The 25,664-nt window shown below is 46.3% G+C and overlaps 1 protein-coding gene across 1 annotated transcript in view; it reads right to left on the bottom strand.

Annotated features, from left to right (window-relative positions):
* RIPK2 (receptor interacting serine/threonine kinase 2) overlaps window positions 1-25,664 on the bottom strand; it is a 104,877-nt gene that overhangs the window by 12,465 nt on the left and 66,748 nt on the right. Inside the window, exons 6-9 of the mRNA XM_056522302.1 lie at window positions 11,532-11,693; window positions 9,306-9,385; window positions 3,975-4,067; window positions 132-186 (exon numbers count right to left, since the gene is read on the bottom strand). Coding sequence (XP_056378277.1) covers window positions 132-186; window positions 3,975-4,067; window positions 9,306-9,385; window positions 11,532-11,693 — 390 coding nt within the window. The remainder of the gene's footprint in view (window positions 1-131; window positions 187-3,974; window positions 4,068-9,305; window positions 9,386-11,531; window positions 11,694-25,664) is intronic.

The raw sequence follows: 25,664 nt of genomic DNA, 5'->3' as shown, positions 1-25,664 counted from the left end.
ACTTTTAGTGCACAATAATAAAAAACAGGGAAACCCCATGCAAAGATCCTAAGAACCAAATGTAGCGCCAAAGTCACTGGTTGGGGAAAGTGTATTGGAGCAATAAAACAAAATTGACTTAAAATGCATACCATGTGAAGAGCATGGAGATGTGGACAAACTCATAGGATGACCTTGGCTGGACACCTAAGACAAATAGAAGACAAATGACTATTATGAATTTATTTACAATATTTATTCCTGTATAGAAAATCCTGCACTGTGGTATGACTGCTATGTAGAGGATCCAGGTTTATTTTGTTACGTTCTAATCACAATGCATTTCCTGTAAATATTCCCTCCTCCATTTTGACTATTATTAGCTCTGTTTGTCTAACGCAATAAGTCATGACTTTGCTTGCGTAATTCTTAGTCCTACTTTTCATGTGATTTTGTCAACAAACTTTTTCTTTGTGTCGACAGAAAGTTCTTTTCAAGGAAGTGATAAAAAGTAAACATACCGATCTAAAAGTAAAGTTAGTCATTTTTTTTCTATGGAGGATATACCTAAAACATTGGGCCTGAGTGGAGTGGAGTTTTCTTTGTGGGTTTTTTCCCAACAGATATTTTTTCATGGTATTTACTTTCCCTAAGGTTTCCCTACATTTTGTACTTTTCCCTGTGTTTAACTTTTTTTTTTACACATGCTCTGATCTATAGGGTTTTCCTCAGCTCAAATCCACTACATTTTCTGTGGAAACCTTAGTAAATATGTTGGGATTTTTCGAAAATTTGGGGGACACGCCTCCTCGTTGATGAACACGCCCCATTTTCCCGACAGCTAAGCCCCTTTTTCATTTTTTTTTCCCAGTAGAATGGAGAGTTGGTTGTTTTTTTTATTTTTATTTTTTTATTTTGGTGCAAATCCTGGCACACAACCCACACAACCCGACAATACATGTCGGGTTTACAATAGTCAGGGCCATTGACTTCCAAAAATGGACATTTTAGTATTTTTTTAAATTATTAAGTATAGAAATTAAAATAATAATCACATCTGCTGTAAGGTGAACAGTTTGTTCCAAACGCTGAGAAGTGGAGTACCCCTTTAAAAGTTAAATTTCTAGGGAACAGGGAAGGGGGGGGGGGGTTATCTAGTACTTGGAAGCCCCTTTAACCCCTTCAAGACTGGGCCAATTTTGGCCTTAAGCCCCTTTAACCCCTTCAGGACTGGGCCAATTTTGGCCTTAAGGACCAAGGCTCATTTTTCAAATCTGACCTGTCCCACTTTATGTTGTAATAACTTTGGCGCACGTTAAAGGGGTACTCCAGTGGAAAACTTTTTTTTTTAAATCAACTGGTGGCAGAAAGTTAAACAGATTTGTAAATTACTTCTATTAAAAAAATCTTAATACTTCTAGTACTTATTAGCTGCTGAATACTACAGAGAAAATTATTTCATTTTTGGAACACAGAGCTCTCTGCTGAATCACAAGCACAGTGCTCTCTGCTGACATCTCTGTCCATTTTAGGAACTTTCCAGAGCAGCATATGTTTGCTATGGGGATTTTCTCCTACTCTGGACAGTTCTTAAAGTGGACAGAGATGTCAGCAGAGAGCACTGTGGTCATGATGTCAGCAGAGAGCTCTGTGTTCCAAAATGAAAAGAATTTTCTCTGTAGTATTCAGCAGCTAATAAGTACTGGAAGAATTAAGATTTTTTTAATAGAAGTCATTTACAAAAACTTTCTGGCACCAGTTGATTTAAAAAAAAAAAAAGTTTTCCACCGGAGTACCCCTTTAAATAATCAAAGTGATTCTAAGATAGTTTTTTTGTGACATATTACCCCCATAAATCAATTATAAAAACTGCCATTGGGGGCCGCACAGCCTCATGCTTGCCAGAGGTAGCCTGACTGCCATTAGGTACCGAGATGAGATCCTCAGACCCCTTGTGAGACCATATGCTGGTGCAGTTGGCCCTGGGTTCCTCCTAATGCAAGACAATGCTAGACCTCATGTGGCTGGAGTGTGTCAGTAGTTCCTGTAAGAGGAAGGCATTGATGCTATGGACTGGCTCGCCCGTTCCCCAGACCTGAATCCGATTGAGCACATCTGGGACATCATGTCTCCCTCCATCCACCAACGTCACGTTGCACCACAGACTGTCCAGGAGTTGGCAGATGCTTTAGTCTAGGTCTGGGAGGACATCCCTCAGGAGACCATCCGCCACCTCATCAGGAGCATGCCCAGGCATTGTAGGGAGGTCATACGGGCACATGGAGGCCACACACACTACTGAGCCTCATTTTGACTTGTTTTAAGGACATTACATAAAGTTGGATCAGCCTGTAGTGTGGTTTTCCACTTTGATTTTGAGTCTGACTCCATATCCATAGGGTCTTCCTATGTTTTAGTTAATTAATGTGACCCTATCCTGAGATCTGTAACATTTTTATTTTATCACTAATAGAGCTTTGGGAAGGGTTTTTTTTTCTCCGCAGGACAAGTTGCAGTTCAATGGTACTATTTTGAAATACATCTAAAATTTTGATCACTTTTTATAAATTTTTTAGTTAGGCAGGATTAACAAAAAGCAGTAATTTTGGCAATATTATTTCTTCTTTTTTTGGAGAGTATTCAGCGTGCAATATAAATGACATGATAATTTGATTCTTCAGGTCGGTACGATTATGGTGATACCTCATTTATGTACTTTATTTTATGGTTTATCATATTTATACTATAAAAACTTTTGTTGATGAGAAAAAATCACGTTTGTATGTCACCATTCTCTGAGAGCCTGGCATTTTTAGTGGTACCATTTGGGGGTACATGCAACATTTTGATCACTATTTATTTTAATTTTACAGACGCCGCATTAACATAAAGCATTAAATTTGGTGATTTTTTTAAAGAATTTTTTTACAGCGTACATCATGCGGGTTAAATAATGTGTATATAATTATAATTTTTTTGGGGGGGTGGGGGGCTAAAAATAATGAGGATTGTGTTCATTTATTTCTTTATTTATATTTATTGTTGACTTAACATTTACTTATTTATTTTTTCCCTTTATTTTGACTTTTTTTTCTTTTACTGTACCACTAGGGGACTTGACACTGACACTTTTAATAAACTGCAGTACAGATCTGCACTGCAGTGTATTATGCCTGACATTGTAACACTGACAGCTATCAGTGTTTCACTGACACGAATAGCAGATCAGACTCTTCCTCAGGCAGAGCCTGATCGGTTTCCATAGCCAGGCATTCGGAGGTCTCTGGTTGCCATGGCTACCAATGAGACCCCGTGATCGCATCGCGGGGTCTTGCTGGGGAACAGAGGGAGCTCCCTTCCTCTGTCACAGGTGATCCGTGCAGCGGTCAGCACTGAAGGGTTAACTTTCAGGAGCTCCACTCCTGACTGTTGCAGCAGGTGTCTGGGGACGTGCGATCGCAGCAGCGCTGTGATCGTCAATGGACATAATTGTACGTCCATTTGCGGGGAGTCATGGAAAAAATGAATGTACAATTACGTCCATTTGTGGGAAGGGGTTAAGGTATATGAGATTCCATTCTCATCACGCATGCATGGCCAATGCTATTTCCATTCTCTATGAGGCTTCTGAACATTGACAACCTCAGCATTCGCCAATGTTTGAAAGCCCCATTGAGAATGAATGGACTGCTGCTTGTGCATACATGCTGCTGCCTTATTCATTTTTGGGACAATTGTTCTCTGTTCTCGGGATTGGTGAGGGTCCCAGTGGTCAGATACAGGATAGGGGATTACTTTGGATCTTGGGACCACCCCTTTAAACTTGATGATGTTCCTTTCTGGAATTGTATTGCTTCTTATCCCTCCCCAGGCCAAATATCTGGGTATACTCCTATATGTAGTAGAACGCTACAGAATTTTGTCTTCCCAGTCCACCCAGGCATACTTAGAATTTTTTTTTTACGCATAAATATAAGCCGTATTTTATCACCTACCGGGCAACTGCTCTGCATGGATCTTAATGAAAGTGGTATATTATCTTCCACAGGCTGACTTGGTGTAGACACACAGGTAATGTTGTTTTTTTCCTGGAAAAGAAGATATTATGTCATATTATCTGATATGGTAATATACACATAGGAGGGTATTTTAATGATTTTCTGCGGCACACCATATTTTCACTAACATGTTTGACCTTTTTTTTGCTATTTTGTGCTTTTTTCATAACTTTTTTAAGAGGAAGGAAAGCAAGGTATAGCAGTGGAGGATGTGGTTGCTCGTGGACTGACAGATTTACTAGAAATTTTACTTAAAAAATTACAATCAATAAAAAAATGTGCCAAGTTTAGGTAAGAAACAGGTAAGTAAGTGTTCAATTTTTTAACTTTTAACCCCTTAAGGACGCAGGGTTTTTCCGTTTTTGCATTTTAATTTTTTCCTCATCATCTTCTAAAAATCATGATGCTTTCAATTTTGCACATGAAATTCCATATGAGGGATTATTTTTTGTGCCACCAATTCTACTTTGCAGTGACATCAGTCATTTTACCCAAAAATCCACAGCAAAACGGAAAAAAAATTCATTGTGTGACAAAATTGAAGAAAAAATTTAATTTTGTAACTTTTGGGGGCTTCCGTTTCTACGCAGTGCATTTTTCGGTAAAAATAACACCTTATCTTTATTCTGTAGGTCCATACGGTTAAAATGATACCCTACTTATATAGGTTGGATATTGTCGTACTCCGGAAAAAAATCATAACTACATGCATGGAAATTTATATGTTAAAAATTATCATCTTCTAACCCCTATAACTTTTTTTTTTCCGCGTACAGGCCGGTATGAGAACTAATTTTTTGCGCCTTGTTCGGAAGTTTTTAGAGGTACCATTTTTGTATTTATAGGACTTTTTGATCACTTTTTATTCATTTTTTCATGATATAAAAAGTGACCAAAAATACACTATTTTGGACTTTGGAATTTTTTTGCGCACGCCATTGACTGTGCGATTTAATTAACAATATATTTTTATAGTTCGGAAATTTTCGTACGAGGCGATACCACATTTGTTTATTTTTATTTACACAGTTTTTTTTATGGGAAAAGGGGGGTGATTTAAACTTTTATTAGGGAAGGGGTTAAATGACCTTTGTCAACTTTTTTTTTTCACTTCTTTTTTGCAGTGTTATAGCTCCCATAGGGGCCTATAACATTGCACACACTGATCTCCTATGCTGATCCCTGCAAACCACAGCTTTGCACGGATCAGTCAAATAGGGGCTCGATTGCTCAAGCCTGTAGCTCAGGCTTGGAGCAATCAATCGACGATCGGATGCCGCGGAGACAGTTAAGGAGACCTCCGCGGGCGTCCCAGCTAATTGGAGCATTGCGATTTTATCGCGATGTCCCGATCAGCCCGACTGAGCTGCCGAGAAGCGTTTACTTTCATTTTCAGACGCGGCGGTCAACTTTGATTGCCGAGTCTGAAGGGTTAACAGCCCGCGGCACAACGACCGATGCCGCGCGCTGTTAGCCCAGTTCCCGGCTATGATTAGCAGCCAGGACCGACCCGGTGTGATGCGGGGTCACGGCGTGACCCCGTTTTAAACAACGGGACCGGGCGTAGGGCGTACAGGTACGCCCTATATCCTTAAGGAGTTAAATCCTCCAGAAATGAATGGATTATGAACGAAATCTATGACTGCTCATATCTTGTGATGAATTTAGCATTTTAAATTCAGCTTTTCCTACTTCATTCAGGATTTGTGTGGACTCCGATGAACTGTGGCTTGCTGAGCATCGGCATTATATGAGAGTGTGAATAGTGCTGGAGTTTTCTATCACTTTGCTGAAATCCTTCTTTTCTGAAGTCTTCACTAACACAAAACTGCCAATACTATACTCAGAGGATTCCTTCTTTAAAGGTACGTTCAGACGAGCGGATTTTCTCAGCGTATTTCGCTGCGGACCCGCCTCTGAAGGACCCTCTGTATTCTGCCTTTACATGTGCCTGCTCGGAGCGGCAATTCATCACTACGAGCAAAGACACTGCGATGTGTGAGAGGTGCATTTGCAGTATACTCACACATCGCGGCAGCTCATTGAGCAGGGGGAGCGGCCACGGTGTGTGCGAGTACACTGTGCATGCAGGGTGACTCGCAGATCGTTTTAGTGTGTCTACACTCAGCGGCTTATTGCCGCTCCGAGCAGGCACATGTAAAGCCAGCATTTAGAGGTCCTTCAGTGGCGGATCTGCAGCGTAAAATTTGCTGCATATCCGCTCGTGTGAGTGTACCCTTAAAGTACATTTGGAAACGGACTGTAATTTCCATTTTTTGAATCAGTTTTCTGTAAAAGTTAAATCATTTTCCATTTTACAGCCACCTCCATGAACATCAACCCTATTGTGTCACTGACAAACCTTACCAATCAAACCTTTTTCGATGTCACTTATAGCCACACTAAAAAGAATAGACCAAGAAGAGACCCTTGTGCCCACCACTTGTACACACGATCAATGAAACTCTCTGATATCTATCCTACAGCCAACTACATATCCACAGAGCTATCACGAAATTAAAGGGGTACTCCGCTGTTCAGCATTTGGAACAAACTGTACCAAACACTGGAGCCAGTGTCGGGAGCTCGTGACATCATAGCCCTGTCCCCTCATGACGTCACGCCCTGCCCCTCCATTCACTTGCATTGAGGGGGTGGGGTGTGACATCATGATGGGTGGGGGAATGACGCCACGAGCCCTCCCGGCACTGGCTCCAGCGTTCGGAACAGTTTGTTCCAAATACTGAGCAATGGAGTACCCCTTTAAGCCTCAATTTCACAGATGTTTCTATAAGCTCTTTATATAGAACCATAGCAAAGACTTTGCTGAAGTCTAGATAGGCGATATCTACAGAACCACTTCTGCCCATCACTTTTGTCATATAGTCAAAGAGATCAATATGTGCAAAATTATCTGCCATTAGTAAAGCCATGCAGGTTTCTGACCAACAAGTTGTTGGGTTTTTAGGTGTTCAATTATCCTCTTTTTTTAGGAAGGTTTCCACTATTCTTACTACTATAGATGTGATTCTAACTGGCCTCTATTCTACATTCGGGAATCATCAGGAACATCTCCTGTTAGAAGGGACTTGTTATAAAGCACCTAGGGGGTTGGGGTGGGTCAGTAATAAAAAAATTGAGTTCTTTGGGGACTCTGGGGTGTGTGCCATCTGAATCTATTGACTTGTGACTTTAATGCACAGGGTCACCTATAACTTTGGCTTTTAAAAACACTGGAGCTGAACCCTTACAACTAGAGGCAATGCCTAAACAAGGAAATTATTATTGTGAAAGCCACCTTCTGCAATCCAGAGCTAAAGTAGCTTTGCAAATGGTCAGTGACTGTTTTATCCGCCATCAATATTTTTAAAGGGGTACTCCCATGGAAAAAAAAAAATTTTCTTTTAAATCAACTGGTACCAGAAAGTTAAACAGATTTGTAAATTACTTCTATTAAAAAAATCTTAATCCTTCCAGTACTTTTTAGGGGCTATATACTACAGAGGAAATGCGTTTCTTCTTAGATTTCCCTGATGTCATGACCACAGTGCTCTCTGCTGACCTCTGTTGTCCATTTTAGGAACTGTCCAGAACACGAGAAAATCCCCATAGCAAACATATGCTGCTCTGGACAGTTCCTAAAATGGACAGCAGAGGTCAGCAGAGAGCACTGTGGTCATAACATCAGAGAAATCTAAAAAGAAAAGCATTTCCTCTGTAGTATATAGCCCCTAAAAAGTACTGGAAGGATTAACATTTTTTAATAGAAGTAATTTACAAATCTGTTTAACTTTCTGGCACCAGTTGATTAAAAATGTTTCTTTCCCATGGGAGTACCCCTTTAATGTCACAGTTTTTATTTTTTTGTCTATACTTAACATAACATAAGTGAAAAATGTTTTTTTTTTACCCTCCTGAACAGATTTGGCCATTTTTACATGTCTTCTTTTTTTGTCTCTTAGCAGCATAGCATTAATAATACTTTGACCCTCATTCCTCAGAAACTTACACTTGCCCATTTTTCCTGCTTCCAACACATCAACTTAAAGGGGTTATCCAGGAAAAAACTTTTTATATATATATACTCTATATGTGCCAGAGCAGTGTGCACCCATGTATCAGGTTGTTGTGCTGGCTATTTTTCTTTTTGTGTTTTTGTACAACATAGGGGGAATGGCACCCTCTGTAGCAGTGCACCCCTCCCCTTTTTCACAGGAGGTGTTTTAATTTGGATTGATAATGGTTCCAGCATGTCAGAGTCTATATGCCCAGCAGAGGTGAGTGGATACGAGCATTAGGCTCAGAATTTGAGTTAGGGTCCCATCGTAAATGAGGCCACCTCCACGTGGTGGATGGGGGGGGGGGGGGGGACACGTTTTGATCAAAAGGTGCGCTGAGAGCCTCCATTTTTTGACCAATGTGTGCTGCTGCAACCTTCTTTGTCTATATATACTATATATATATATATATATATATATATATATATATATATATATATATATATATATATATATATATATATATATATATATATCTCAACTGGCTCCAGAAAGTTAAACAGATTTGTAAATTACTTCTATTAAAAAATCTTAATCCTTTCAGTACTTATGAGCTTCTGAAGTTAAGGTTGTTCTTTTCTGCCTAAGTGCTCTCTGATGACACGTGTCTCGGGAACTGCCCAGTTTAGAAGAGGTTTGCTATGGGGATTTGCTTCTAAACTGGGCGGTTCCCGAGACACGTGTCATCAGAGAGCACTTAGACAGAAAAGAACAACCTTAACTTCAGAAGCTCATAAGTACTGAAAGGATTAAAAAATTTTAATAGAAGTAATTTACAAATCTGTTTAACTTTCTGGAGCCAGTTGATATACATAAAAAAGTTTTTTCCTGGATAACCCCTTTAAAGAAATGACTGTCCCCCTGTTGCCTAATATATATCCCAGCCCTTGAAATCAGGGGCGTAGCTATAGGGGGTGCAGAGGTAGCAGTCGCACCAGGGCCCTGGTGTCTAAGGGAGCCCCAAGGCACATCTGCTCTATAAGAGATCAGTGTTATATACGGCACACAATAGACACGGGGGGGGGCCCTGTTACAGATTTTGCATTGGGGCCCAGAAACTTCAAGTTATGCCTCTGCTTGACAGGTGTCCTTGTTATAAGATAATGCATGTTATTTAATTCTCAATGGTTTTACTGTCATAGCTGATCAGTAATGTATATAGTATATGTCGGTGAATCACATCTTTTAGTTTTTGAGAGTATTTACTCACTTTTTTTACTTGCAGTATCCCTTCCAGCATTGCGATCTCATCATATCTTTTAATCACTGGCTCCATATCCAATAAACATTCTGAAATAAAGATCAATAAAAGAGAAGTAAAAGTGTTCATAAAAGATGGCTGGTAAGTACATAAGTCAAAGTAAAAGAAACATGTGACCTCGCTGAAAGCTCGAAGCCTAGAAAAATAAAACCGTTTAGGTGACATCACAATTTACGCGCAAGGACATATAAAATACATGCGTTCGATAACAGGTTTATACATTGTTCTGATCTTGTAAAGTGGTCACTGCTTTTAAAGGGGTACTCCGCTGCTCAGCGTTTGGAACAAAATGTTCTGAATGCTCAGAGGCGGCGCCGGGAGCTTGTGACGTCATAGCCCCGCCCCTTATGATGTCACACCCGCCCCCTCAATGCAAGTCTATGGAAGGGGGCGTGACAGATGTCACGCCCCCTCCCATAGACTTGCATTGAGGGGGCAGGGTGAGACGTCATGAGGGGTGGGGCTATGACGTCACAAGCTCCCGATGGCAGTTCTAAGCTTTCCGGACATTTTGTTCCAAACGCTGAGCAGCAGAGTACCCCTTTAAGCTGCCCTATTGGTTGATGATGTCAGATCACATTCTCAGCGGATGTATATGGAGGTGATCACATGTCAACAAAGCTAAAGGTATATTCTGAGGAGTATGAGCCGTGAAGAATCTCATGAAGTATATGCCTATAAATGGGCAAAACGTTATGGGCAAAGATGGGCTAGAGATGCCAAAATATGCTAAAAAAATTAAATTTACTGAACTATACAATACAGTGTGACAAAGATATGCAACTCTATAGGCTTATAGTCTTATGTCTGTGTATACATTTTGCAGGAATGTTTCATGTCTGAATCCCTGCTGGAGGGAGGTGAGAATATGTTTTATTTATTTTTATACTGGCCCCAGCAAAATAGGACAAAACTTTTAGAAATCGGAACACCCCTTTACACCTTTAAACAACAGTTTTAGAAAAAGTTCTCCCTGATGTAAACAAATAAGATTACAGATATTTCTCCCCCCATCTCATGCATCCTCCCCAGTTACCATCACTAGTCATACGGTGTCATTTGCTTCATTTCAGCTTAGCTGCATCCATATGTTTCATTACTCTAATTTGGTCATGTGGTCACCAGTCTGACTCACAGAAATTCACAGCTCGCTTTCTGTGAACAGGATGACATCATGACCTATTAAATCGCTCCTGCTAGCTCATCAACCACTCCCTATTCTGATCTGTAAACTACTGCTTTCTCTATGGGATCAGGAGATATAGCAGTTATATACCTCTCCTCCAGCTCTATCTGTATACTGCTGCTTTCTCTATGGGTTCAGGATATATAGCAGTTATATACCTCTCCTCCAGCTCTATCTGTATACTGCTGCTTTCTCTATGGGATCAGGATATATAGCAGTTATATACCTCTCCTCCAGCTCTATCTGTATACTGTTGCTGTCTCTATGGAATCAGGATATATAGTAGTTATACACCCTCCTCCAGCTCTATCTGTATACTGCTGCTCTCTCTATGGAATCAGGATATATAGTAGTTATACACCTCTCCTCCAGCTCTATCTGTATACTGCTGCTATCTCTATGGAATCAGGATATATAGTAGTTATACACCTCTCCTCCAGCTCTATATGTATACTGCTACTGCTATCTCTATGGGATCAGGATATATAGTAGTTATATACCTCTCCTCCAGCTCTATCTGTATACTGCTGCTCTCTCTATGAAATCAGGATATATAGTAGTTATACACCTCTCCTCCAGCTCTATCTGTATACTGCTGCTATCTCTATGGAATCAGGATATATAGTAGTTATCCACCTCTCCTCCAGCTCTATCTGTATACTGCTACTGCTATCTCTATGGGATCAGGATATATAGTAGTTATACACCTCTCCTCCAGCTCTAGCTCTATCTGTATACTGCTGTTATATCTATGGAATCAGGATATATAGTAGTTATACACCTCTTCACCAGCTCTATCTGTATACTGCTACTGCTATCTCTATGGGATCAGGATATATAGTAGTTATATACATTTCCTCCAGCTCTATCTGTATACTGCTGCTATCTCTATGGAATCAGGATTTTTTACTGTGATTTTTGGCAATCGCAGCAGAAACTGTCATAATGTAGTAAAAATGTATAAATGATCATCTGCTTATAATACTCACTTAGAAAAGCGGGTCTATCGTTGGGATCAGCGGCCCATCCACTCTGTATTAAGGACACAAATATGTCTCTGTAGGGAATATCGGCGGAAAGACTGTCCTCGCTGATGTCTGGTCTGTTGCCGTTTGCCACACTGAACATGACCTGCATTGGGTTTTTGGCACCTGTAATAATAATCACGTCAAAAATATTAACATATTCCTCTCCTTCATATAAGATGCACAACACTGATCTTTTATAAATACTTTCTATTAGATTTCCGTTTACATTTTGTAGAAAAGAGTAATGGGGAGGGCATTTTACTATGTGCATTAAGGCTATGCTTCAAGCATGTGGCAAAGTTTACCTATTTTTCCAACCATTCTGTGGTAAAATATTGCAGTAACATAAGTATTCATACCCTTTATTCAGTACAGTAGTCCCTCAAGTTACAATATTAATTGGTTCCAGGACGACCATTGTATGTTGAAACCATTGTATGTTGAGACCATAATACCATAACATAACCTGGTAATTGGTTCTGAAGCCACCAAAATGTCATCCAAAAATAGGAAAAGGTGAGAATTAAAGAAAAATAAGTAGATAACTAATACGGATAAAGCAAATCCTTATATATAAAAGTAAGAAAGATCTGCTGGGAGCTGTAACTCTTTTTATTATAAAAATGAAAAACAAATCTGATACAAAACATAAAACAAAAACAAGCTCAACCAGCTATAACAAACATAACATAAATAAAATTACAAAAACAAAATCTGCCTAACCGGCCAGCCCAAATTTACTAAAATATACTTTTACTTTTTTCCTCATACCAAAAGACAAAAAACACACACAAACACTCATTCCAAAAAAAAAAAAGAACATAAAAATAGCCCAACTTGGCTTAAAAAAATTATAAAACATAAAATAAAGCACGACTTGGCTATAAAACAAAAGAAAAGGAACATAAAAGTAGCACAACTTGGCTGTAACTCAAAAATTACCCTTACCCAGGGAAAAAAAAAAAAAAAAAAAAAAAAAAAAAAAAAAAAAAAATTATTTTATAATATTTCGGCACAACTTGCTACTAAATAACACTCTGCCTCCCAGCCAGAGATCCACCGGTGAAAGAAGGGCAGGGAAAAACAGCGCGGAGACGCGGCCGGAGAGAGGGCCCAAAGAGCCCAGCCCCACGCACCGCCCCCGCACGGCCGCAAGGCCCGCGAAGCACGCCCAGCACGGCAAGAAGCCGAGGACGGCCAGAGAGGACCCGCGCACGGCCCAGAAACCGGCGAGCGCCGGACCCAAAAAGAGCAAGCCAGAAGCAAAGAAGAGGACAACACCGCCGAAAAGCGAGACCGCGAAGCCGGAGGCGAGGAGAGCAGAGACACCAGAGGGGAGCAGCCCCCCCAAGGAGGAAAAAATTAAATATAAAATTTTATACACAAACATGTATTTAACATGCATATACGCAAGCATACACATACACACATATATATATATATATATACATACACATGTATATACACATAAACGCACACATATATATACACATAAACACATATGACACCACTTAACTACTGACCCGACTGCCACTATACACTATATAATATAAAATAATATAAAACAATATAAATACAAAACACAATATATACAAAAATCACTGAAAATACACAAAAATATACTACAGAAAATAACGGAAAGCACCTACACTAAAACTGTCCCCTCACCCACACCACCCCTCCTGTACATGGGTCAGAGTCCATACCGTCCATACCGTTCTCAAAGTCCAGTCCTTCACTGACCCATGTCAGGACCCCAAAACACCACAAAACCACCACCCACAAATACACCCTCCCCACCTAACACTCCTCCCAACCAACTTATATACAAACTTATACATTCTGAACCACCACCCCTTTTAGGCCCAAGTTTGGTTGCCTGTAAGCCCTTCATACCATGTCCACTAAAAACAAAACAAAAAGCTAATGTGTACATGCATCAGCCCACCACCAGGGAGAAGGATGGCAGACCTGATACATAAATCATTTTATACTCTTTCCCTAACTCCCCCTACAATTCTCCCTAATTCTATCCCTACAAGAAATCTGACCCTGCCCTCACCCTATCTCTACCCCTATAACAACCCCTAACCAAAAATAAAAGGTACTCTACCCAAAAGGTTTAGTACCTAGGGCACATGAAATGAGAAACCTCTCCACAGGAGAGAAGCCCTACTGGTACCAAGACTGCCATACTCCAAAGACCTGATCTTCCCGAGGTCACCAGTGATGTTCCTACATACCTCCACCTCGGAGAGGATTTTCTGTTGGGTCGACACTAAGCACCGTGCGTTCCACGTGTAGTACCTAACCACTAAACTGACTAAGAATAAAGTGCCCCGATCTCGGCCACCCAGGTTCCTGAATGCCCCATAAGCCCACTCCGGATAGGCAAGGCCGGCAAGTTGACTCCAGCCGATGGAAGCGCCCACCCTGTTATAGACCCCTATGTTAAAGGGACAATGAAGCAGGAAGTGGTCCATGCTTTCCAGCGTGTCCCCGCACTCTTCTCGGGGACATCCCCGGTCATCAGAGTTCCTGTACTTCAGGTTGTCCTTTACACATAGCTTCCCCTGAAAGCAGCGCCAGGCCAAGTCCCAAAACTTCTGGGGGATCCTTTTCATGTTTAAAAGATACAACCCCACCCTCAGATCCCGACCTGGGCAGTCCCTGAGCGCCAGAGGCTTCTGGAAGTGGGTCAACAGAACCCGTTTGTCAAGGAACTGCCTTGACTGGGTCCTGATCTCCCACACTCCCAGACCCCACCGACGTATCGCCTTCAGAGTCGGGGTAGCGTAAGCCGGAAGATATCCATGTGGTGTACGGAGGTCCTTCACTTGCCCTCCTGTCTCCCATTCCTGGAAGAAAGGCCGAAACCACTCCTTGCAGGAGAGTACCCACGGAGGAGCCCTCTCTTTCCAGAGGTTTGCAATGTTGGCTTTCAAGAAGGTGTTCGTTAAGAACACCACGGGGTTTACCATAGATAAACCCCCTAGTCTCCTCGTGCGGTACGTAACCTCCCTCTTGACTAGGTTCAACCTGTTCCCCCATAACAGTTGGAAAAACAGGCTGTAGACCCTAGTGTAGTAAGCCTCTGGTAAGATACATACACTGCCCAGATAGATAAACAAGGGGAGCAGGTACGATTTGATCAGGTGTACCCTTTCCCTGAGGGTCATAGACCAACCCTTCCACTGGTTCACCCTCTGAGTGGCATCCTGGAGCTTACCATCCCAGTTTTTGGTGGGATAATCATCCTGGCCGAATGTGATGCCCAGAATTTTTGCTGACTCTTGGAGCCCTGGAAGGGTGTCAGGGAGATCAAACGTGGGATCTCCCCCTCCCAGCCAGAGACTTTCACACTTATCCCGGTTGATCTTGGACCCGGATGCCTCCGAGTAGCGGTCCACCTCTGACATCACCACATCGACCTCCTCCCGTGAGGAGACGAAAATAGTGACATCATCAGCGTACGCCACCACTCTCTGGGCGACATCCGGCTCCGCCAGAGTCATCCCGACTCCCGCCAACGGCCCACAATCTACCCTCCGGACGAAGGGATCGATTGCGAACACGTATAACAGCGGGCTCAAAGGACAACCCTGACGGACCCCGGACCCCACCTCAAAAGAGCGGCCAGACCAACCGTTCACCAGCGGGAAACTCTCTGCCCCTGCATATAAGGTGACAAGCCAATTCACAAAAGTACTCGGTAAGCCATATCTCAGGAGGACGGACCAGAGGTACTCGTGGTTCACCCGATCAAATGCTTTGGCCTGATCCAAGGACAGCATGTACCCCTTCCAGAGACCCGCACTACTCCGCTCCACTGCCTCCCTGACACTGAGGACAGCACTTAAGGTGCTTCGGCCCGGAACAGAGCAGTGCTGGGCCCCCGAAAGGAGCCGGGGTGCAAACTTCACCAACCGATTAAACAGTATCTTGGCCAGAAGCTTCCTGTCCGTATTGAGAAGAGCTATGGGCCTCCAATTCTCAATCCGGCTAGGATCTTTACCCTTTGACAGAAGAATCAGGGCTGACCTCCTCATTGACTTTGGTAGAGTGCCCGAGGAGAGACACTCATTGAATACCTCAGTCAAGAGGGGAGCTAAAGACTCCTTAAAGGTCCTGTACCACTCGGATGTTAAGCCATCCGGACCTGGTGACTTCTTGGGGGCAAGCCCCTCGATCGCCAGTCTCACTTCCTCTTCCCTGATTTCTTCTGCCAAAACATCAAGAGAGGGGTCTACCCCTGGCTCAGGAATAGTTTCAGCCAGGAAAGCCGACATCCCGTCTCGATTTAGATCCTTCCTTCCCAAGAGGTGCGAGTAGAAGGATCTGACGACCTCCAGGATCCCTGATCTGGACCGATTCAGAGATCCCGTACTATCAATCAGTCCTGAGACCACTTTACTACTCACTGACATCTTACAGTTCTTGTAAGGGTCGGGCGAGCGGTACCTCCCGTAATCCCTCTCAAAAACCAAAGATGCGTGCCTATCGTACTGACACCTCATCAGCAAGGATTTCACTCTGGAGATATCCTCCCGGCTACCTCCAGTCGAGACAAGGAGCTCGAGTTTCCTCCTCAGACCCCGATACAGGCGGTACCTATTCAGGGACCTGAGGCTCGAGAGCTGGCGGAAAAACCCCGCAACCCGCTTCTTGAATATCTCCCACCACTCTGACTTACTACTACAAAAGTCCAGTAAAGGTACCTGACTCTGAAGAAAGTCCTCAAAGGACTGTCTTATCTCCGCTTCCTCCAGGAGGGACGAATTCAGCTTCCAATAACCTTTACCCATCCGGGGGGTCTCTGAAACATTCAAGGAAAACAAAATCATACAGTGATCGGAGAATTCCACCTCAACCACGGACACTGCGGAAGAGACGGCTTCCTCCTTTAAATAAAACCTGTCTATCCTAGACCTGCAGCTACCTCGATGATAGGTGAAACCCACGTGGCCTGAGGGGCTCCGGATGTGGGCGTCCTCTAGGCGAGCTTCCCTAACTATATTATTGAGGGCCACGCTATCGTAAGCCAGCGGACCATTGGAACCTCTCCTATCTTGGGACCTCGTGACATTATTGAAGTCCCCTCCAAAAATCACTTGCCGGCTAGTAAAAAGGAAGGGCTTAATCCTCATAAAGAGATCTTTGCGGCCCCACTTGGTTTGTGGGGCGTAGATGTTAATGAGCCGGAGCTCTTGCCCCTTCATGAGGACATCTAAGATCAGGCACCTCCCCATTTCTAACTCAATAACCCGTCGGCATTCAACCGGAGCGGTAAAAAGGACCGCCACCCCACTATACGGCTCAGCCGCAAGAGACCAGTGGGAGGGCCCGCGCCTCCACTCTCTTCTGGCTTTTACCAGGGAGGCTAGATCTGACAACCTGGTCTCTTGCAGATACAAAATGTCGGCTTCAACACGGCCGAGAAAATCAAAGGCTGCGAATCTAGCCGTATCCGACTTTATGCTGGCACAATTAATGGATGCCAGCGTCAATGGGGTGAGTGCCGCCATCATGGGTGATTAAGTTAGACGGCCTCACCTTTATTTCTTCTTCCCCTTCTTCTTCGTGCCCTCATCCCCAGAAGAAGAAGAAAGGGCAGGACCACTTTTAACCCTTTTTTTGGATTCGCTCTGATCCATATGGTCCCCGTCTCCGTCCGACCCCGGTCTAGCCCTGCCCTCCGAGGAAGGTGCCTCAACAGGACAGGGCCCAGTTCCCCCCAGAGGCTCTCTCTCCCTAGGCACCCCGCCCTCACCTTCCCCCTCCAAGGAGGGGGAGGAGATGTTATCAAGGACGAGGTACCGGTTTGACAGGTCAACCAGAGGGGGGGCAGTCAGGCTTCCGCTTTGGACCCGGCCCGCAGTACGAGGGAGAGAGGGCTTGGACCTCTTCTTTCTCCCTTTCCTTTTGCCCTTGTCTTTCTTTTTGGCCTTCTCTACACTCTCCTCATCCACACTTTCATAGTGGGAGGAATCGGAAGAGTCGGCCATATTGCCTTCCTCTTCGCCCAGTCTCCTGACCTCCTCATCCAGCACGTCCTCCTCCAGGGCTTCAGTCATTTCAGGGCCAGCTTCAGGAGCAGGGGCCGGAGCTACCCCCGTCACTTGGGCACTCTCCTGCTCCCTACTCCTCCTCCGATTTTCCTCCCGCCTTAGTTTGGCGGGGCCCTTCTTCCTCACTAGCCCTGGTGCGCCCCCATCCCTGCTCGTACCCTCTCCAGCCGAGGAAACCTCACAGCTCTCCCCAGCCGGAGCGGCCGCCGCACGGGCGAAGGCGCTAGGACAACGGCTGAAAGGGTGCCCGAGGACACCACACAGATGGCAGCGGATCTGCCTACAGGATGCGGCCAGATGACCCACCCCACCACACAAAGCACAGACCTGTACAGTACAGGCTGCGCTAAAATGGGTGGGGCTACCGCACCTGTGACAGACCTTAGGCTGCCCCTGGTAGAAGACCTGGATCCTGTCACGTCCAAGGAAGGCGGCTGACGGAATGTGGGCAACCGTACTCCCTGAACGCCTGAGTTTGACGGAAAACGTCCAGGCCCCGGACCAGATCCCGTGCTCATCAATGTTTTTCTTGGGCATGTCCGTCACATCCCCATACCGACCGAGCCAGGTCATGATGTCGTAACAAGAAAGTGACTCGTTACGGGTCAAAACGGTCACCTTCTTGACCGAGTTCTGACGGGAAATTGCCTTTACGGCAAAATCCCGCCAGCCGGGCTCGTTCTTCGCCACCTCGTAGTTTGACCAGAAGAGTTCGAGACCCTCTGGCCGAACGAAGCTGACGTCAAACTCGGACGTACCGTAGGGGTGGATCAGGGCAAAGATGTCACTCGCCCTGAATTCCATCTGGAGGAGGAGCTCAACCACTTTAGCGCGAGGTGGGCATGCATCCTCACCCCTCCAAATCAGACGGACCACATTCCTGCGGTTATTGTCCTGCCCGGTTGTCGGGAGGGACCAGACCACCTCCCCATTCTGCTCTCGGAAAGCCCCCAAACCGTGCCTCTCTATCCAGAAAGACAGGTCGACCTCACCCCTTCCCTCTACCTGGATCGACCTGTCTCCCCTACGCAGAGCCTCCAGGAGGCGCTGTTGCAAGTAACCCCCGGGGATGGACGGAGACGGGGACCCCCCTGGACCCCCGGCAGCGACATTAGCATAGCTCCTAGGAGCAGTCACTGCCGGGGGGGCAGCCGGGCCAGACCCAGACCCAGAACCACCATTCACACCACCACTCACATCATCCTTTTTTCCATCCATACCACTACTCCCACCAACATTCACTCCACTGACACTCCTCTCATCCACAACACTACTACACTCAGCATTCTCACTCATACCCTGCCTGACTGATTCTGGGCTGGCTGGGAATTGTAGTACCGCTGGCTTAACTACAGACTTTTTTTCTGGCTTGACTGCTGCTGACGATGGCTCCTCCTTCTGAATGGACACCGATCTTGGCACCGGGACACTCCCCCCCCTCACAGGGGAGTGCCCCGCAGTGCCCACAGAACAAACTGTACTCGGGGGACCGCCCCCCGAGCACACGGACTCAACACTCTCTGGCGCCCGGACACTCCCCCCCCTCACAGGGGAGTGCCCCGCGGCGCCAGTAGTGCCCACAGTACTCGGGGAACCGCCCCCCGAGCACACGGCAGCGTAACTCTCCTCTGGCACTTGGACACGCCCCCTGCCACCCTGGGGCGGTTCTGCAGTGCCAGAGCTGCCCGGCATGAGCCCATCCTGCCCTTCCCTACCGACAGGATGGGTGGGCTTCACAACTATTGCGCCCTTAGCCGTTGCTGACGCCTTACTGTACTCCCCGTGCTGGCCCCGCTCCACCTCAGGAACGGGGTCTGGCAGTTTGGGGGAGCCCGCAGCCTGAACCAGCTTTGCAGCTGGCCCAGACTGCTGGAAGGGGACAAATACATATTGTACCGTCTCCTTTGTCTTCCTTTTCTTGGACCTCTGCTTTACCACCACATCTTCACACTCCTCGTCCCCAAAGGTGAAATTCTGGAGGTGGGCTGGGGACTCCTGCATCACAATTGCCCTCAGCAGACCCCCAGCCTCACCCTCCACGTCATCCTCCTCACTCTCGCTTGGCGGAAGTGCCACCTGTCCAGCCTCAATGTAGCTGTCCTGGGTCTGGGTGTCACCTGGAGTAGCTACAACTCCCACACTTTCCTCCATCTTCTCCTCTTCACCACCATCCTCACTATCTTCACCGCCACTACTCTCCCCATCATCCACCTCCACCTTACCTGGGGATTTCGTGGCGGCAAACCGATCGCTGTTGATCAGCTTCTCCTTGAAGAGACCGCTCCCCTCCAGTATCTCCGCTCTCCTCGCCTCCAGCTTCACAATCTCGCCCTTCAGCGATGTTATCCTCTTCTTCAGTTCTGGCTTGCTCTTTCTGGATCCTGTACTCATCAGACTCTGGGTCGCACGCAGATCCTCTCTGGCCATCCTCAGCTCCTTGCCGCGCTGCTCGTACTCCGCAAACCTTGCGGCCATGCGGGAGCAGTACGTGGAACTGGACTCGCCGGGCCCACTCTCCGACCACATCTCCACACTGCTTTTCCGTGCCTTTCTTCCACCAGTGGATCTCTGGCTGGCACCCGTAGCCTGGGTAGCAGAGCCTGCATTGCTGCAGACTCTGCCCGATCTTCTCCCGGCCGGAACAATGGCTGTCGAAGTTTTCACTCCACTTCCCGCCAGCCTGGAACGGGGAGTGGAGCCACGAGGCTCCATTGCAGGAGCTTCTTCCCCAGGAATCTGCCACAAACCTGGGGAAAGCTTGTTGGAAAACTCTGCTTGGCTCTGCTCTGCTGGAAGTCTCAGGAGACACACCCGCACACACCCTGCTGGGAGCTGTAACTCTTTTTATTATAAAAATGCAAAACAAATCAGATACAAAACATTAAACAAAAACAAGCTTAACCAGCTATAACAAACATAACATAAATAAAATTGCAAAAACAAATTCTGCCTAACCGGCCAGCCCAAATTTACTAAAATACACTTTTACTTTTTTCACATACCAAAAAACTAAATATCACACTCAAACACGCATTCCAAAAAGAACATAAAAATAGCCCAACTTGGCTTATAAAAATATATAAAACATAAAATAAGCACGACTTGGCTATAAAACAAAAGAAAAGGAACATAAAGGTAGCACAACTTGGCTGTAACTCAAAAATGACCCTTACCCAGGGGAAAAAAAAAAAAAAAAAAAAAAAAAAAAAAAATATTTCAGCACAACTTGCTAATAAATAACACTCTGCCTCACAGCCAGAGATCCACCGGTGAAAGAAGGGCAGGGAAAAGCAGCGCGGAGACGCGGCCGGAGAGAGGGCCCAAAGAGCCCAGCCCCACGCACCGCCCCCGCACGGCCGCAAGGCCCGCGAAGCACGCCCAGCACGGCAAGGAGCCGAGGACGGCCAGAGAGGATCTGCGCGCGGCCCAGAAACCGGCGAGAGCCGGACCCAAAAAGAGCAAGCCACAACCGAAGAAAAGGACAACACCGCCGAAAAGCGAGACCGCGAAGCCGGAAGCGAGGAGAACAGAGACACCGGAGGGGAGCAGCCCCCCCAAGGAGGAAAAAATAAAATATAAAATTTTATACACAAACATGTATACATGCATATACACAAGCATACACATACATACATATATACATATATATATATATACATACACACGTATATACACATAAATGCACACACATACATACACATAAACACATATGACACTACTTAACTACTGGCCCGACTGCACTATACACTATATAATATAAAACAATATAAATACAAAACCCAATATATACAAAACACAATAGAAAAATTACTGAAAATACACAAAAATATACTACAGAAAACAACGGAAAACACCTACACTAAAACTGTCCCCTCACCCACACCACCCCTCCTGTACATGGGTCAGAGTCCATACCGTCCATACAGTTCACAAAGTCCAGTCCTTAACTGACCCATGTCAGGACCCCAAAACACCACAAAACCACCACCCACAAATACACCCTCCCCACCTAACACTCCTCCCAACCAACTTATATACAAACTTATACATTCTGAACCACCACCCCCTTTAGGCCCAAGTTTGGTTGCCTGTAAGCCCTTCATACCATGTAAATTGAAAACAAAACAAAAAGCTAATGTGCACATGCATCAGCCCACCACCAGGGAGAAGGATGGCAGACCTGATACATAAATCATTTTATACTCTTTCCCTAACTCCCCCTACAATTCTCCCTAATTCTATCCCTACAATAAATCTGACCCTACCCTCACCCTATCTCTACCCCTATAACACTGCCCCTAACCAAAAATAAAAGGTACTCTACCCAAAAGGTTTAGTACCTAGGGCACATGAAATGAGAAACCTCTCCACAGGAGAGAAGCCCTACTGGTACCAAGACTGCCATACTCCAAAGACCTGATCTTCCCGAGGTCACCAGTGATGTTCCTACAGACCTCCACCTCGGAGAGGATTTTCTGTTGGGTCGACACTAAGCACCGTGCGTTCCACGTGTAGTACCTAACCACTAAACTGACTAAAAATAAAGTGCCCCGATCTCGGCCACCCAGGTTCCTGAATGCCCCATAAGCCCACTCCGGATAGGCAAGGCCGGCAAGTTGACTCCAGCCGATGGAAGCGCCCACCCTGTTGTAGACCCCTATGTTAAAGGGACAATGAAGCAGGAAGTGGTCCATGCTTTCCAGCGTGTCCCCGCACTCTTCTCAGGGACATCCCCGGTCATCAGAGTTCCTGTACTTCAGGTTGTCCTTCACACATAGCTTCCCCTGAAAGCAGCGCCAGGCCAAGTCCCAAAACTTCTGGGGGATCCTTTTCATGTTTAAAAGATACAACCCCTCCCTCAGATCCCGACCTGGGCAGTCCCTGAGCGCCAGAGGCTTCTGGAAGTGGGTCAACAGAACCCGTTTGTCAAGGAACTGCCTTGACTGGGTCCTGATCTCCCACACTCCCAGACCCCACCGACGTATCGCCTTCAGAGTCGGGGTAGCGTAAGCCGGAAGATATCCATGTGATGTACGGAGGTCCTTCACTTGCCCTCCTGTCTCCCATTCCTGGAAGAAAGGCCGAAACCACTCCTTGCAGGAGAGTACCCACGGAGGAGCCCTCTCTTTCCAGAGGTTTGCAATGTTGGCTTTCAAGAAGGTGTTCGTTAAGAACACCACGGGGTTTACCATAGATAAACCCCCTAGTCTCCTCGTGCGGTACGTAACCTCCCTCTTGACTAGGTTCAACCTGTTCCCCCATAACAGTTGGAAAAACAGGCTGTAGACCCTAGTGTAGTAAGCCTCTGGTAAGATACATACACTGCCCAGATAGATAAACAAGGGGAGCAGGTACGATTTGGTCAGGTGTACCCTTTCCCTGAGGGTCATAGACCAACCCTTCCACTGGTTCACCCTCTGAGTGGCATCCTGGAGCTTACCGTCCCAGTTTTTGGTGGGATAATCATCCTGGCCGAATGTGATGCCCAGAATTTTTGCTGAATCTTGGAGCCCTGGAAGGGTGTCCGGGAGATCAAACGTGGGATCTCCCCCTCCCAGCCAGAGACTTTCACACTTATCCCGGTTGATCTTGGACCCGGATGCCTCCGAGTAGCGGTCCACCTCTGACATCACCACATCGACCTCCTCCCGTGAGGAGACGAAAATAGTGACATCATCAGCGTACGCCACCACTCTCTGGGCGACATCCGGCTCCGCCAGAGTCATCCCGACTCCCGCCAACGGCCCACAATCTACCCTCCGGACGAAGGGATCGATTGCGAACACGTATAACAGCGGGCTCAAAGGACAACCCTGACGGACTCCGGACCCCACCTCAAAAGAGCGGCCAGACCAACCGTTCACCAGCGGGAAACTCTCTGCCCCTGCATATAAGGTGACAAGCCAATTCACAAAAGTACTCGGTAAGCCATATCTCAGGAGGACGGACCAGAGGTACTCGTGGTTCACCCGATCAAATGCTTTGGCCTGATCCAAGGACAGCATGTACCCCTTCCAGAGACCCGCACTACTCCGCTCCACTGCCTCCCTGACACTGAGGACCGCACTTAAGGTGCTTCGGCCCGGAACAGAGCAGTGCTGGGCCCCCGAAAGGAGCCGGGGTGCAAACTTCACCAACCGATTAAACAGTATCTTGGCCAGAAGCTTCCTGTCCGTATTGAGAAGAGCTATGGGCCTCCAATTCTCAATCCGGCTAGGATCTTTACCCTTTGACAGAAGAATCAGGGCTGACCTCCTCATTGACTTTGGTAGAGTGCCCGAGGAGAGACACTCATTGAATACCTCAGTCAAGAGGGGAGCTAAAGACTCCTTAAAGGTCCTGTACCACTCGGATGTTAAGCCATCCGGGCCTGGCGACTTCTTGGGGGCGAGCCCCTCGATCGCCAGTCTCACTTCCTCTTCCCTGATTTCTTCTGCCAAAACATCAAGAGAGGGGTCTACCCCTGGCTCAGGAATAGTTTCAGCCAGGAAAGCCGACATCCCGTCTCGATTTAGATCCTTCCTTCCCAAGAGGTGCGAGTAGAAGGATCTGACGACCTCCAGGATCCCTGATCTGGACCGATTCAGAGATCCCGTACTATCAATCAGTCCTGAGACCACTTTACTACTCACTGACATCTTACAGTTCTTGTAAGGGTCGGGCGAGCGGTACCTCCCGTAATCCCTCTCAAAAACCAAAGATGCGTGCCTATCGTACTGACACCCCATCAGCAAGGATTTCACTCTGGAGATATCCTCCCGGCTACCTCCAGTCGAGACAAGGAGCTCGAGTTTCCTCCTCAGACCCCGATACAGGCGGTACCTATTCAGGGACCTGAGGCTCGAGAGCTGGCGGAAGAACCCCGCAACCCGCTTCTTGAATATCTCCCACCACTCTGACTTACTACTACAAAAGTCCAGTAAAGGTACCTGACTCTGAAGAAAGTCCTCAAAGGACTGTCTTATTTCCGCTTCCTCCAGGAGGGACGAATTCAGCTTCCAATAACCTTTACCCATCCGGGGGGTCTCTGAAACATTCAAGGAAAACAAAATCATACAGTGATCGGAGAATTCCACCTCAACCACGGACACTGCGGAAGAGACGGCTTCCTCCTTTAAATAAAACCTGTCTATCCTAGACCTGCAGCTACCTCGATGATAGGTGAAACCCACGTGGCCTGAGGGGCTCCGGATGTGGGCGTCCTCTAGGCGAGCTTCCCTAACTATATTATTGAGGGCCACGCTATCGTAAGCCAGCGGACCATTGGAACCTCTCCTATCTTGGGACCTCGTGACATTATTGAAGTCCCCTCCAAAAATCACTTGCCGGCTAGTAAAAAGGAAGGGCTTAATCCTCATAAAGAGATCTTTGCGGCCCCACTTGGTTTGTGGGGCGTAGATGTTAATGAGCCGGAGCTCTTGCCCCTTCATGAGGACATCTAAGATCAGGCACCTCCCCATTTCTAACTCAATAACCCGTCGGCATTCAACCGGAGCGGTAAAAAGGACCGCCACCCCACTATACGGCTCAGCCGCAAGAGACCAGTGGGAGGGACCGCGCCTCCACTCTCTTCTGGCTTTTACCAGGGAGGCTAGATCTGACAACCTGGTCTCTTGCAGATACAAAATGTCGGCTTCAACACGGCCGAGAAAATCAAAGGCTGCGAATCTAGCCGTATCAGACTTTATGCTGGCACAGTTAATGGATGCCAGCGTCAATGGGGTGAGTGCCGCCATCATGGGTGATTAAGTTAGATGGCCTCACCTTTATTTCTTCTTCCCCTTCTTCTTCGTGCCCTCATCCCCAGAAGAAGAAGAAAGGGCAGGACCGCTTTTACCCCTTTTTTTGGACTCACTCTGGTCCATATGGTCCCCGTCTCCGTCCGACCCCGGTCTAGCCCTGCCCTCTGAGGAAGGTGCCTCAACAGGACAGGGCCCAGTTCCCCCCAGAGGCTCTCTCTCCCTAGGCACCTCGCCCTCACCTTCCCCCTCCAAGGAGGGGGAGGAGATGTTATCAAGGACGAGGT

Source organism: Hyla sarda, chromosome 5, assembly GCF_029499605.1.
Source record: "Hyla sarda isolate aHylSar1 chromosome 5, aHylSar1.hap1, whole genome shotgun sequence".
NCBI classification, from domain to species: domain Eukaryota; kingdom Metazoa; phylum Chordata; class Amphibia; order Anura; family Hylidae; genus Hyla; species Hyla sarda.
The sequence above is the reverse complement of the archived record's forward strand: the minus strand, read 5'-3'. Positions and strand labels throughout refer to the sequence as shown.